This window comes from Ceratotherium simum, chromosome 21 (assembly GCF_057802395.1).
Source record: "Ceratotherium simum simum isolate JZ-2026a chromosome 21, ASM5780239v1, whole genome shotgun sequence".
NCBI classification, from domain to species: Eukaryota; Metazoa; Chordata; class Mammalia; order Perissodactyla; family Rhinocerotidae; genus Ceratotherium; species Ceratotherium simum.
This window is the reverse complement of record NC_141920.1, coordinates 18029702-18044262: the sequence shown is the minus strand read 5'-3', so window position 1 is coordinate 18044262 and position 14561 is coordinate 18029702. Positions and strand designations below refer to the sequence as shown.

General features: G+C 47.5%; 1 protein-coding gene across 1 annotated transcript in view; it reads right to left on the bottom strand.

Moving 5' to 3' along the window:
• The window catches only part of PTPRT (protein tyrosine phosphatase receptor type T), a 1015836-nt gene that overhangs the window by 657574 nt on the left and 343701 nt on the right, over positions 1-14561 (bottom strand). Inside the window, exon 3 of the mRNA XM_087445249.1 lies at positions 6902-7173. Within this exon, the coding sequence (XP_087301375.1) occupies positions 6902-7173 (272 nt within the window). The remainder of the gene's footprint in view (positions 1-6901; positions 7174-14561) is intronic.

Sequence of the window (14561 nt, the reverse complement as noted above, 5' to 3'; positions counted from 1 at the left end):
AGATTTTTTCAGGATGGTAGAGATTGGAACATAATTTTAGGTAGAGAGGAATGAGTCAGAGAAATAGCATAAAATACAAGGGGATGATGGATCGATGAAACAAGCTTCTAGAGTGGGCAGGAGTCAATTGGGGTCAGGATACCAGTGGGGGATTGGTATTGACCAGAATGGGCACCTCATCAACTAAGAATGAATGACAATAAAAATAGAGAAATATAACCACAACAATAAGGTCCACAATATTGACCATTTATTATGTGGTCTTGAGCTACCCTCTTAACAGCCCTAAGAGGTGGAGCCAGCTGAGTTACTGAAGCTCAGAAAAAGAAGCCAGGCGTGGATCAAGGAATGAGGCCCTGGTCTCCTGGGTCACAGTACATGGCTAGGCCCCTTACTGGACTTTGATGAAAAGCAGTCCAACTCTCATCTAACCAAAACACCTCGTTAAGCAGAATTCTGACTTTTTTGCCAGTTACTTAAACTTTAACTTGATTCATCTCTTCTAATACTTCGTCTGTTTCTCACATCATCACCCAGTATCTCACCTATGTCATAATTATTAATAAATATTCCATGAATGAACACAACGCTGGTCATGGGAGAAAGGATGTGTGATAGTGAAACATACATGTGTTCACTGTTCTCTCTCCTTTCTCGTGCAGAAATAAGAATTCTATAATGAGACAGAGAATCTTTCATTCATCAGAATTCCTCTCAGGAGCGTTTTTGTAAAGCATTGGGGTAGGTGAGACTTGGGTTTCTCAAATATGAGACAGTAATATTCTGTAAGTACTAATGGGAAGAATGTTCTGGTTTTTCATTAAAGGAGTTAATAATCATAAAGTGCTAATAATACACATGGTAAGATAGCAATAAATGTTACTATACTATTGCTCTTACTCTGGGGAGAGGGATGGGAGATGAGAGGGAAAATGCAATGGAATGGTGGTAGATCTAGGGAGAGGGAGAAAGTAATGGACTGCCCAATGTAACTATCCCCTGTCCCCCCACCCCAAATCCCCACTAAAGTTCCTATACTCAACAGACTCTGATGTGAGTCATGACTGGTAGAGGCTGGACCTTGGGTCCATGAGGAGGTACATGGAAATAAAGAGGCACATGTGGTTGCAGGAGCCAAGGGACTTGGGGAAGGTGGTGGGGAGAGAGTACAGAAGGATGGAGAAGAAGACCATGACAGCCCACAGAATCCCTGATGAAGGCTCCAGACTCACAAGACACGGAAATTAGGGTCCACAGTACATTTACAGCAAAGGGCAGGCCCCAGGTGCAGCTGAGAATAAAGCAACTCCCAGAAGAGAACTGGGAAACATCCTCCCCATCACTGCCAGATTGCTCAGAGCAGAATGCTCACAAAACCTGCAGGAGCCAAGAGGGTCTTGTCCTTGGCATGCCACTCCAGAATTAGATTTAAAAAATGTCATGCTAGCTGCCGTGAGATAGACTGCTCAATGCCTGGGGAATGGAGGGTCAACAATACAGATGCAAGGCTGGGTGTAACAGAAATAATGCCAGGGAGTGGGAGGGCACCATTCTCCCCAGAAAGGAAAGAAAAGGCAGGGAGGTCCATGCTGCATGGGCTTGGACCCTCAAGGGCGTACTTGGACTCACGTGCAGAGGCAGGACCCCTGAACACTGAACTCTTGCAAGTTCCTGGGCCAGCTGCCTGTTTCCAGAAACAAGGACCAACTCTGGGGAGCACAACACCAGCCACTAGAGAGGGACATCCCAAATAATGGCTAGAATGTGCCACTAAAATATTACGGGATGGCAGGCCTCAGCCGTGGAGAAGCAATGGGTAGTAGGAGAAAGTTGGCAGGGTCAGCCTCTAGAAATCACATAGAACCCCAAAGGTCCAAACACCCCCTTAGCCATGTTGCATGATTAACAGTTGTGAATGGGACTCTGGCAGCGCAAATTATTGCTAGGGTTCATGGCTCAAGTTTCTGACCACGCGATAGGACCTCGAAATGCAAGTTAGGCCTTGAGGAGCTTCTAGAAGAAGCCACAGGGCAGGGTGCTATGGAACAAGATCAGAGCAACCAGGTTTGGTTGCAGCAAGATGCTGAAGGGGCAGCTCACAGGGAACCAGCAGCATCACCAGTGACATTCAGACATCAGGAGAGATGTGAGGGTCCCCCGAATTGTCACTGTTGATGAAACAAGAGGGAGCCCTCTCAAACAAACCGAACAGCAGAATAGAGCTTCCTTTTGTGGTTCAGGAAAGGCGGGCAAATAGCTGCAGCTCGAGCCCCTGAGCCAAAAAAAGCTCTGGTGAATGTGGATCATCGGAGCCCTCTCTTCACGTCAGAAGGTGCCCCAGAAGACACCTGCAGCCTCGGGTGGAAATGAGCACTCATCAGTGTGCTTCTGGCATGGCAGCCCTGGTCAGGAAGACCCCATCCAGTACCTAGCCAGCTCCAGGTTCTCAGGACAGACGCCACAAGGGGACAAGGTAATGCCAGGACCTTCTATCGAAGGACCCGCCCAGGTGTGCTGAGGAAAGGGACAAGGGTCATTTTCAAGCCAAGCGTATTCACAAGGAAACTCAAAGGAAGACCCTTGAGGAATGAAAGTCAGGAATGGGAGAAGAGCCAGAGGGGCAAGTAAAGAACTACGGAGGCTACTCCAGTGCTGTCTGTTTACAGAGGCAGGGAGGGTGAGGGGGAGGGCGGCAGAAGTAGGCCACACCAACACCCAGTGGGGCTCCATGTCAGTGTATGGAGACAGGGACCCTGTAGTGCAGGGACTGGAATAGAAGGCCTAGACTAGGAATCCCAACTTCTCTGCAGGACATTCTGCCATGCGGACCTACCGTCAACTACACATGCCCCCTCCCCTGGAACTTTAGGGACCTCCTGGTGTTGGGGGATGAGGCTTGCAAGGAAAGGCACAAACCTCTCCTGGTGCATGATTTGCTGGGCAAAGCCAGGAAGAAATTTCCCAAGAGAGGCTCAGAGATGAGTCACCCTCAACCCCTCCACAACGCAGGTGGTGTGCACGTTTGGGGGAGGGTGTGGATATGTCAGGACATGATTTATGGGGGCTGGCATTTTATCCTCGCCTTCTGCAGTCCTTGAGCAGAGAATTTGTTTAGCAAAAATTTCAAGAGGCTGCAGATATTTTCTCAAAAGATAAGAGACAGAAAAATGTTGGCTCACCAGAACTCTTCTCAGGAAGAGGACCGTAGACATTTTCATGGGGAAGGATGGCTTAGGGTGAAATCAAGAGAGAAACGCTTTCCCACACCAGCCCAAGGAGGATGAATGAGACAGGGAGGAGGGTTTGCTGCTTAGAAAGAGGGGTGGGTGGATGAGAGAGGAGATGAGGTTGAGTTCGAAGGGTGGGAGAGTGGCCCCCTTCCTGTGATGCACCCTCCTGAACTGTGCATGAAGTTACAAAACCTACAGAGTGCCTCATGCCAGAGGAATTCCTGCAAAAGGGACCGGGCTTAAGTCTAGGTGAATCCAAGTCAGGTGAGTCCTAAATTTCAGGTGTCTACACAGCACTTACAAGTGCTGAAAAAAAGGTCATTCCACCAAGGCAGGTGATGGACAATAGAGTGAGCAGGCAGCTGCAAAATCAATAGAAGTTCTTTTATTTTTTTAAATCTTGAGAGAGAAAAGTTCAAAATCATTAAAAACATGAAATAGAATTAATATTATCTGGAAAGAGGCAGCGATCTGAAGCAGAGCTTAGTGGATTTGACAAGCCCCCGCCCTCCTGAGAGGAGGCAGGTGTGGGGAGAATGACGATCTCATCCCAGGCCCTGCTGAAGGCCTGGCACAGAAAGGCCACTTAAGAAAGATGAAATTTCCCTTTTATTACAGAGCTAAAAGTCAATTTTAGGACTGTGAAATATGACTTTAATAAATGAATACATAAGGCACCAGGATCGGAAGCCCAACACTGCTGGACACAAAATTGTATTTGTCCTCAGACTTATACATGCAGGACCAGAGCTTGGGGTCTGGTGAATCTTAAAACGCATTTTGCAAGCGTCTTGAATCTCCTGATATGTCCCCTTCTCTCTCCCCCAGACGTATGTGTGGGTGGGGGCCCCTGAGTGTGTGCTGAGTCTGGGAGTGTGCAGGTGCATGCACACCTGTGTGGGCTCGACTGTGTGTGTCCATGGGACTATCCATTAGTGGCTGTGTGTGTGACAGAGAGAGATACACGTCTTTTCTAAACTGCTGCTCTCAGCACGTTAGTGGCTTTTTCACCACAAAGCTCAGAGCAGAGGAAATGTAATGCAATGTAATGATGCTGTAGTGGCCAACAAGTTGGAAATCAGAAAACTCTCCCAGAGAAGGCTGCTTATCACAAGGCCGGCTCAGAGCTTACCAGGGACAGCTCAACCACAGTGGGTATTTCTTTAAAGAAGGCCTCCTTCCTCTTTCCTCTTTTCTGTTCTCTCCTCTCTTCCTCCTCCCTTCCTTCCAACAATTGCTGAGGCCGACTGCAAGCCCGACATGACGTTATATATACGCTATCTTAATCCACAGAAGATCCCTTCGTTGTACCTCTTACTCTCTCCAGTTTACAAATGAGAGAACTGATTCAGAACGATGACGGATACATCCAAAATTATGCAGCTAGTAAGTGGAAGATTCTCAGAATAGGCAAGCTTTTTTCCCCGAAGGTGGGAAACTGAGCTTGGAGCCAGAGGACCTGGGCAGGGTTATGGGGACCTCAATTTACCAATAATTTCCCCTACTTGAGAACAGAGGACATGTTGCTACCCAACACAGGAGTTACTATATAGACAAATGAGAGGCAATGTGCTTACCACTGGGACATTGGGGATGCCTAAGAAATGTCCTTCTTTTCCCTCTATAACCCATCAAAGAACACAGGCAATAGTAGGACTGGCCCTCTCCTGGGTCACTTTTACTGCTCATTACAGTTGTGCCTGTGGCCCCATCCTGTACCCATTTGCATCAGACTCCAGAAAGGGGATTTCTAATTGGAACCCTAAGGCCTCCCTGGGGGTATCCATGGGCTTACAGAGACACTTGACATTTATACTCAGTGATAGAGGGGGAGAGTCTTGGGACATGGACATCAGGGTTCTGGTCCCAGCTTTGCCAATGATTTGCTGTGCGCTCGTGGACTTCATTGTCCATCTCTGGACCTCAGCTTTACCACCTACATCAGGTTTCAGCAACCCTCCATTTGGAGGCCAAATCTGGTCCACCACCTGTTTTTGCACACAAAGTTTTATTGGAACACAGCCACATCTATCCACTACATATTGTCTGTGGCTGCTTTCGTGGTACATCTGAAAGGACTATACCATGGATGTTGAACTGAAGGGTGTTTAAGACTCTCCTGGCCGCTAACCTTGCCACCCTCAGGTCCATCTTCTGCTTCAGACTACAGAGAAATTTCTCCAAAATACAGATCTGACTATGTCACTTTCCTACTGAAATCTTCCAACAGTGGGCATGGCAGTTAACTGCAAATAGGCACAAGGGTTCTTCCTGGGGTGATGAAATGTTCTTAGACTGGTTTATAGTGATGACTGCACAACTCAGTAGATTTACTAAAAATCATTGGATTGCATACTTAAGTGGATTCTATGATATATAAATTAACCTTAACAAAGTAGTTTAAAAAAAACTTTCATCAGGCCAAGACAACCTGGAGCTGTGCTCCTCCACGTGTGCTCTATGTGCTGGTGGCAGCCTGTGCCGTGCGTGTCATTAGTTCACTAGGAGATGAGAGGTGATCAGAAACTGTTACAATGGGCCGGCCCCGTGGCTTAGCGGTGAAGTGCGCGCACTCCGCTACTGGCGGCCCGGGTTCGGATCCTGGGCGGGCACTGACGCACCGCTTCTCCGGCCATGCTGAGGCCGCGTCTCACATACAGCAACTAGAATGATGTGCAACTATGACGTACAACCATCTACAGGGGCTTTGGGGAAAAAAAAGGAGGAGGATTGGCAATAGATGTTAGCTCAGGGCCGGTCTTCCTCAGCAAAAAGAGGAGGATTAGCATGGATGTTAGCTCAGGGCTGATCTTCCTCACAAAAAAAAAAGAAACTGTTACAGCAATGTGGCATTGCCGTGACATTTTTATTGCAGTTTATGAAAGTATTGGTCCACAATGAGTTGAGGAGAAAGAAATGGTCTTTCATCACAGATGGTTTGAGTAGCACTGCTCTAGACTACAGAATAAATTTAATCTTCTTAGCCTGGCATTCGAAGCCCCCCATGACCTTCTCACCCATGCAGGCTTAGTTCCCTGTGTATCTCCTTTGCAACCTACCCTTAAACAACTTAGAGTTTCCAAACTCTGCCAAATCTCTCCCTCACTCCTTCAGCCCATGGCATGACCCTGACAACTCAAATGCCTTCCTCATTCTTTTGCAATAATTATTCATCCTTCAAAACTCAGCCTAGCTGTCATCTCCTCTTAGAAGCCCTCCTAACCGCCTTGCCCCCAAACACGCTCTTCCCCAGGAGTGATCTTTGACTAATCATCTCATCTCTCTGAACCTCAATTTTTTCATCTGTAAAATAGGGATAATAATAGTATCTCCTTCATCAGATTGTTCTAAGCAATTATTTTATCAAAGGCTTCAATGTCTATGTTCCTCCAGAACCCTGGGGAGCCCACATGCATCCCGCTATGTTGTAATTGTTTATTTATAAATCCGTCTCCTCCTCCAGCCCATGATCTCCAGGGAGGCAGGGGATGTGTAGGATCGCCTCTGCATCCGCAGGGCCTGGCTAGAGAAGAAGCTCTGCAAACATGAGTTGAACAAGTGAGTGAGTAAATGAAGCCCTCTCTAAACCTAAACTCGAAACTCTAGGCAGGGTAAGAGGTATAGATATCTTATTGCTTTTTAAAAAATCAAACTCCGGTAAAACACCATACCTGGTAGAAATGTGGCCAGAAGGTGCTGATGGCAAGCTCCGCCTTCACCCAGCCCTCGGTGACGACCCCGGACACGTTCCAGACAGGGTTCCCCTGGGGCCCGCCGTTCACCTTCACATAGACATTCAAGGCCCCTGGGCTGGACCTGTCACGGCTGGAGAAGTAGTAATGGAAGTCAATGCAGTGGGTGTCATTCTCCTTCAGGGTCGGCAGGAGAAGGTGGGCCTTCTGGCCAGAGGCCCTCCCTGAGCTGTTCACCATCATGAAGGATCCTGCAGACCCACAAAGGGGGCGGGAAGTAGAGAGAAGGAGAGAGAAAGAAAATCCTTCTGAAAATCAGTCACACCCATAAACACAGTGGTCAGAAATCAAGTCACTCTAGCAGGATGGGGTTGGTTCTGAGGAAGCCACATCTCTTGTCTCAACCTGAGGATCCTCTTCTGTAATTGAAAGTAAAAAATCCTACTCAACAAGGCAGCTTTAAGAATTAAGAGATGGTAACATGTATGAAGTATTTCTCCAAAGTAAATAGTCTATACACATTTACAGAAGAAATGTTACATCCAGCAGCTCTGGAAGGAAGCATGGAATAAAAACCCAGAAATTTAGGGGCCGGCCCCGTGGCTTAGTGGTTAAGTGTGCGCGCTCCGCTACTGGCGGCCCGGGTTCGGATCCCATGCGCGCACCGACGCACCGCTTCTCCGGCCACGCTGAGGCCGCGTCCCACAAACAGCAACTAGAAGGATGTGCAACTATGACATACAACTATCTACTGGGGCTTTGGGGAAAAAAAGGAGGAGGATTGGCAATAGATGTTAGCTCAGAGCCAATCTTCCTCAGCAAAAAGAGGCGGATTAGCATGGATGTTAGCTCAGGGCTGATCTTCCTCACAAAAAAATAAAAAATAAAAAATAAAATAAAAATAAATAAATTTAAAAAACCCAGAAACTTAGCAAACTGTAACATCCACAGATGAAATGAAGTGAAATATAACCTCATTTAACCTTGGGTTGTTTCAATGGAAGCAGAAACTCTACAATACCAGAGGTGTCGTTCCAACATATTCCACCTGGAGCCTTGTATTCAGTACAGGGCATATATCAGAGGAGGATATATAAAAAGTAGAGTATGTTCAAATATGCAAAGAAGACCCTGAAGAAATGTAAGAACTAACTGGAAGGTGTTCAGCCTGGAATGGAGGGGAAGAAATATTTGCTAAGCACTTAAAGAATCGCTGTGTGATGCTGAGTATCTTATTTATATATTATTCTATTTAATCTTCAGAATGACCCTGAGAGATAGAGGATTTTCATTTTATGTAAAGATTGAGTGACTCTCTGTGGGCCACTCAGACAGGGAAGGATGAGACTCAAATTCTCTCCAACCTCAAAGTTTATGCTTTTATTACTTTTTGCAGAAAACATGACTATTATTTTCAAGCATTAAAAAGGCTGTCTCCTAGAAAGGAAGTGAGCCTCTTCGGAGTTGCTTTGACAGATTAAATGGTTGTTTCTAGTCCTTCATCCCCCTCTGGATCCTTGGCCTCTGGCTTTGCGGTTCCTCCCAGAAGAGGCAGAGGGCATGTCCCCATCCCTTGACCTTGGGCTGCACTTGCTTTGGTCAACAGGATGTTAAGAGAATGATTCAAGCAGAGGCTTGAAACGTGCTTGCCTAGGTGGGCTTGCCCTCTTGCACTCCTGCCACCTTGCATGAAAAGAATGCGCCCCACATGATTGCTGCCCCTTTCAGCTTGGGATCTAGAATAGTCATGTGTGGAGGAGAGCTGAGCTCAACCGATAGGGAAGAACCAAGCCATGCCACCCAGGCAGCTAGAAGCACAGCCACATGGCCAACAAGCCCAACTGATGCTCAGACCCATGAGTGTGAAAATAAATGCTTCCTGTTGTTCACCACTGACTTTCCCCTTGGTTTGTGAGGATGCATTATTGTGGCAACAGCAGACTGAGGAAAGAAACCACCAGGAGGCACATTTCAGTTCACAGTACCTTCTAACAAGTGGAGCTGGTGGGACTGACTGCCCGGAGATAAAGTGAGTTCCTCATTACTGCAGGTGGCTAAACAGAGCCTGGACAAATTGAGGAGATGTCTAAGGAAATTTCACAATCAACCGTGAGGGCTGAACTCTGTGACCTAGAGTCTTATGATTCTATGAAATAAATTGCATCATAAAACACAGTAGATAAATTCAGGTGATTCTGGGATGAATATTCCCATCTAGAAAACCACTGTTGCTTTGAAATCTTATTTTAACCCCTAAAATCTTCAATTCAGAATGAAACCTTAAGACTACTTATCCTCCAAGATGAGCCAGTTCACTAGCTATAAGTAGCCTCATTCTTTTGCCCTAATATGAAACAGACTAATAACAGCTGCCAGTTCATCAGTGCTGGGAAATCTGAATCTTGCCGGGGTTCTGGAGGGTACCAGTCATCTGTAGCCCCTCTCCTCTGGGTTCTGAACAAATTTAAAAATACACAACAGCAGAGAGAGAGAGAGAGTTCAAAATCTCCACTTTATTATTCACAAAGCTGGATTAGAAAAAATAACTCAAACTTGAGGCCAAATTAGGCTTCCTGCATTTTCTTCTCTGAAGTAGCATGCAGAGCAGGTAGATGACCATGGACTCCCTCCTTCTGACTCCACCCAGATCCCTATGGCCAGAGCTGTCCTCAAGGGGTGACCACTTAGGGCCGTTGGGTGGGCTCGTCCCAAAAATGAGCCACCCAGAAGCCGGGTGACAAAGACAGAATCATGAAGCAATGGCTATCAGACGTTCGCCATCCTACCAATCAGAAAACTCACCCACCCCCTGGGGCAGGAGCCACAGAAAGTAGAGCAAAGGGGTATCTTGCTTCGTGTTTCCCAGAGAGTAAAGTTTCCTAGTTTACAGCCTGCCAACAGCACAGGGTAAGTGGAGAGATGTCCTTTGCCAGACGTCATCTCTAATCATCACAACCTCCCAGTGAGAGAGCAAGGAAGGAACCATTGCAGGAGGGAAACTGAGGCACAGAGAGACGACTGAGCCAGCATCCACGCCCATATCTGTCTGCAGAGCTACATCCCACAGTTACAGGAGGTTTCCCCGGGAGAGCTAAGTGATGACCCACAAACCCCACAAAGGTTGGGCGAGTGCCCCTGCCACAGAAGAGTGACACACCTCCAGGAAGGGAAGGCAGCCTGAGAAGCAAGCGGTGTCTGGCTCTCTCTCCTCAGAATCCCACGATGCCTCGTGGATGTTTCGTCTGCTGTCCTCCTGCCAGTTCACACCAGGCTGCTTACAGTCCACAGCAGAGGGAGTCGGGAAGGTTCCCTTCCACCAGCTCAGGTTCCCACTGTTTTTCATCCCAGCTCCAGTGGAAATAGGCTCACTGAGGAGGTGGAGCCAGGTAACACCCACCCACTCCAGCAAGTCTAGGGATACCCTCCATCTTGCTGCTTCCATGACTGTTAATAGAGGCTGCTGCCATTTCCCTGAAGGCACTGCTGGTGAAAGTGCATGGCCCTCCATCAACTCTCTGTGTAGCAGAAATTGCTGGGTGATTAACACACCTGTCCTCTTTGTGCTGGGCACTTAGCTAGACTACATTCCCCAGTCAACTTTTATAGTTTGGTGAGGCCACGCAACTGGGTTCTAGCCAATGGGGCCTGAGCAGGAAATGTGCCACTTCCAGGCTTGGTCCATAAAAGCTGCCAACCTCCACCCTCTCCAGACCCCCACTGCTCCATCCACCTTTATCCTGTCTCTCAAAGGATGGTCCTTGGACCAGCAGCCTCAGCATCACCGGGGACCTTCTAAGAAATACAGAATCTGGGGTACCACCCCAAGCCTACTGAATCTGAATCTACATTTTATCAAGATTCCCAGGTGATTTGCATGCACTTTAAGGTGGGAGAATTGCTGCCCCATTGTCTTTCCCCCTCCACCAGCTGAAAGCACAGGATTCCAAGAGCTTAAGTGAGAGCAGAGCCACAATAAAAGGAGCCTAGTTCCCTGAATGACCATTTCCATGAAGAAGGCTGCTCTCCTATTAGGAACACTCATTTTGGACTTTAAGTAAACAAGGAATAAACTATTATGGGTTATTAAGCCATTGAAATTTTAAAGTTTATTTCTGCAGCTAGGATTACCATTATTCTTTTGGCATCCCTGTAGAGCTCCTACTTCCTACAAGTCCCTTTATTAAAGCAGATAGCGTGAGAAATGATAGTTACTAAGCAAGGCTGCAAGACGCTCCAAATAGGGACATCATTAAGAGCAGTGTCCTAGGGTAAAAAGAAGCAGAAAGAATGAAAGAATGGGCTCTGAGAATGAATCCTTGCGAAGGAAGGAAACATCTTGGACCTCCATTAAGATAACTTGTGTCTTAGGTGGGCTCGAGTTGGGTTGGGTAGGGTAACATACCATGCTCCCCCCACTACCACCCTGGCCCCTAATATCAATATATGTGACTTGATATGCAGGCTCTGGCCTTGAGACTAGACAGAAAGATACACGTTTGGGTGCAAGGCTCAGAGACACAGATAAGATAATTTAAAAAAATAAAAGAAAGAAAACAATAACTGCTCACTTCACCCCACCCAGCCTACCCGCAAAGGGGGGAAGGGTGCGGGCCAGAGGGTACAGGAGGATGGAGTCCTGCTCATGAATGTCTTAGTGTGACTGGGGGAATGTGCAGTGCTGCTTTGGGGTCCAAGTGACCGAAAGAGACAGGATGAAAAGTCAGCATCTGCATCTGGCACACCCCACAAGAGAGGAAGGGGCACTGTGACGTTGAGAAGGGCGCCTACAGCAGCAGCTAAGGTGGAGGTCTCCTTCTATAGCTTGCAGGAAGTGGGCTTCCAGGAGGATTCCAGAAAGGGGCAACATGAGCAACTGATCTTATATTCGTTCACTCACGGGACACCCAGGGATTCTCACGAGTGACTGGGGAGAGCCTTATGAGGGCAGACAGAGGCCAGCAGTCAAGCAGGTGGAGGCTTGGGGGACACAAGATTTAGATACTGGATTAGTGTCCTATGGCTGCTGTAACTAATTAACACAAACCCAGTGGCTTAACACAAAACGAACTTATTCTCTTATAGTTCTGGAGGTCAGAAGTCTAAAGTCAAGCTGTTGGTAGGCCTTCTTTCTTTCTAGAGGCTTTAGGCGATAATCTGTTTCCTTGTCTTCTCCAGCTTTTAGTGGCTGTCTGCATTCCTTGGCTCATGGCCCCTTTCTCCCTTTCAAACGGCATCACTCCAACCTCTAGTTCCATCATCACATCTCCTGTTTTTGACTTTGACCCTCCTGCCTCCCTCTTATAAGGACCCTATACATTGGGTCCACTCAGACGATCCAGGATAAGCTCCCCATTGCAAGGTCCTTAATTTAATCACATCTGCAAAGTCCCTTTTGCCACGCAAGGCACCATACGCACAGGTTCCAGGAATTAGGACATGTACATCCTTGGAGGGCCATTATTCTGTCATCACAGATATTTATGTTAATAAGACCACATATATACCCCCAAGCTAGTGAACCAGAGAGATAAGGATGACAGATCTATTCAGAAGCTAAAGGGTATACACTGTCTAAAGGGCAGGTTCCCTGGGGAATCTGAGAGATCTTATGTGAGTGTAGAAGATTCCTCACAGTATCAGATCCTGTTATCACAAAGCCTCAGAAGGGGAATATGGTTTAAAAAGCAAAATGTGGGGTCAGACCATTTGGCTCCCAATTTGCACCAAAAGAAAGAAATGGTTTGGGGCTAGACCTGGGGGAGGCCCACATTTCAGCAGCAGAAACTCATCAGGGCTGCTGGCCGGTGTAACCATCGTGGTAACACATTGTTCCTTGGATTCCAACCCCCACATGTGGCTGCGCTTAGGTCACCTTCCAGGTTAATCAGACTGATGACTAGAGTAGAAATTTGCCCTGTGGTTTGGCCACCCAATATCTGAACCCCCTTCCTACATTTGGGGAAACCCCAATTTCTGAAGCAGAGTCCATCTCCATCTATGGAAACAGAAAAGGCCAGATGCCTTCTTTCCCAGCCTCCTCTGTAGCTAAGACTCAGGCACACAATCTGGGCTCCACCAAGCAGGTGCACCCAACCCAAATTTCTGAACCAGAAGCGAGTGACTAAATGAACCACAGGCTGTATAGGATCCACTAGAGAGAGGGCAGCCCCAGTGGAGGAAGGTAGCTCCGAGTTGCAGAGGCAGCAGCCACAGTGGACCGAGCGGTAAATCCAGCCTTGCACGTCTAGAAGGACAGTCCTGGAGTGGAGCACAGACATGAGCACAACGTGCAGAGGCAGGGGTGATTAACTGGGCCAGCGTGGCTCAGGACGTCTTCCAGGAGTGAGCCAAGCTGAGCTAGAACCGAGAATGAATAGAAGTGAAACCTCACCAGCCAGTCAGCGTATTGTAAACCCTGATAATGGAATCTGACCAGCTTTAAGCACCCACCTGTACCTGCAGGCTCTCCAGCTGCTGGCAATGCTCCTTATGTATTTCAAAAAGTCCCCAAGGTACCTTAATGAATGATGCCAATCCCCTCATCCTCACTGCACTTCCAGTGCAAATCCCTCATGTGCCCTCACCATCAGCTATGGTGTCTCAATGATTGGGCAGGTCTTGTTAGTGTTTCTCTGCTCTGGGACACACTCAGGGGACACACAACAGAACTGCTTTGGCCCCAAAGTCAACAACGTTCAAGATACAGATCTGTCTGTAAATTCATATGGCTGATTTCCTCCTCCATCAAGGAACATGCTCGCCCAGCACCATTGCCCACTGCAGTTCAGCTCTTAACTCCACTTGGCAGCACCCTTTGTGATACATTTTCTCCTCCATCCATGGCCCTGCAGTTACTTCCTGCAACAGCGCCCCCTCCAGTCTGCAGGACACACCTGGGCATTCGCATACCCTAATCGCACAGGGCTTAATGTTTTCTCTCCTAACACCCCTTCCCCAGGAGTATCCTCAGCCCCATCAGGTTAGTACAGATCAGCAGTGCAAATAGATATCGGGTGATTCAGCTGAATGCCACACATCAGGATATGTGAGCCTCTCCTCTTTCTCAGTTGGGATCCCCTCTATGGAAGTGTGGCTGGTGGTAATTTGGGAGGGCATTTCAAGAGGGAGCAGCACAAGCAAAGGCACAGAGACAGGAAGCCGTAGCATCCAGCAATGCAAGTGTAATGTCTTAGGAGAAGGTGGGATCCAGACATCAATAGCCCCCTCCACATCTAGCCCACCTTACAGAGGTCTGGCCACGTCCTCCAGAGGGAAGGAAGCCATATCTCCGAGTTGAGCTCAGGCCTCAAGTTTTAGAGATTGTTCAGGAGTGAGGCCCTCATATGTCAGCATCTCAGTGGGGATCTCTTTGATCAACAAGTTGACTTAATTAACAACATCCCGGGGCTATCAGTTTCCTGGAGATCAAAAATGAGCCGGTCATTATGCCAGATCAGTCAGAAACAAGAAAGAGGAAGACTGTACATACATTCTCTTCCCTTCTCCTTTTTTTTTTTCCCCCAAAAATCCACTAACGTGAGAAGGAACATAAAACAGCATTAGTTTCTCCATAGTTATTATACGTAGCACCGAAGATTGTGGAATTAAACCAGGAAATACTCTCTGGCCGGCCACAAAT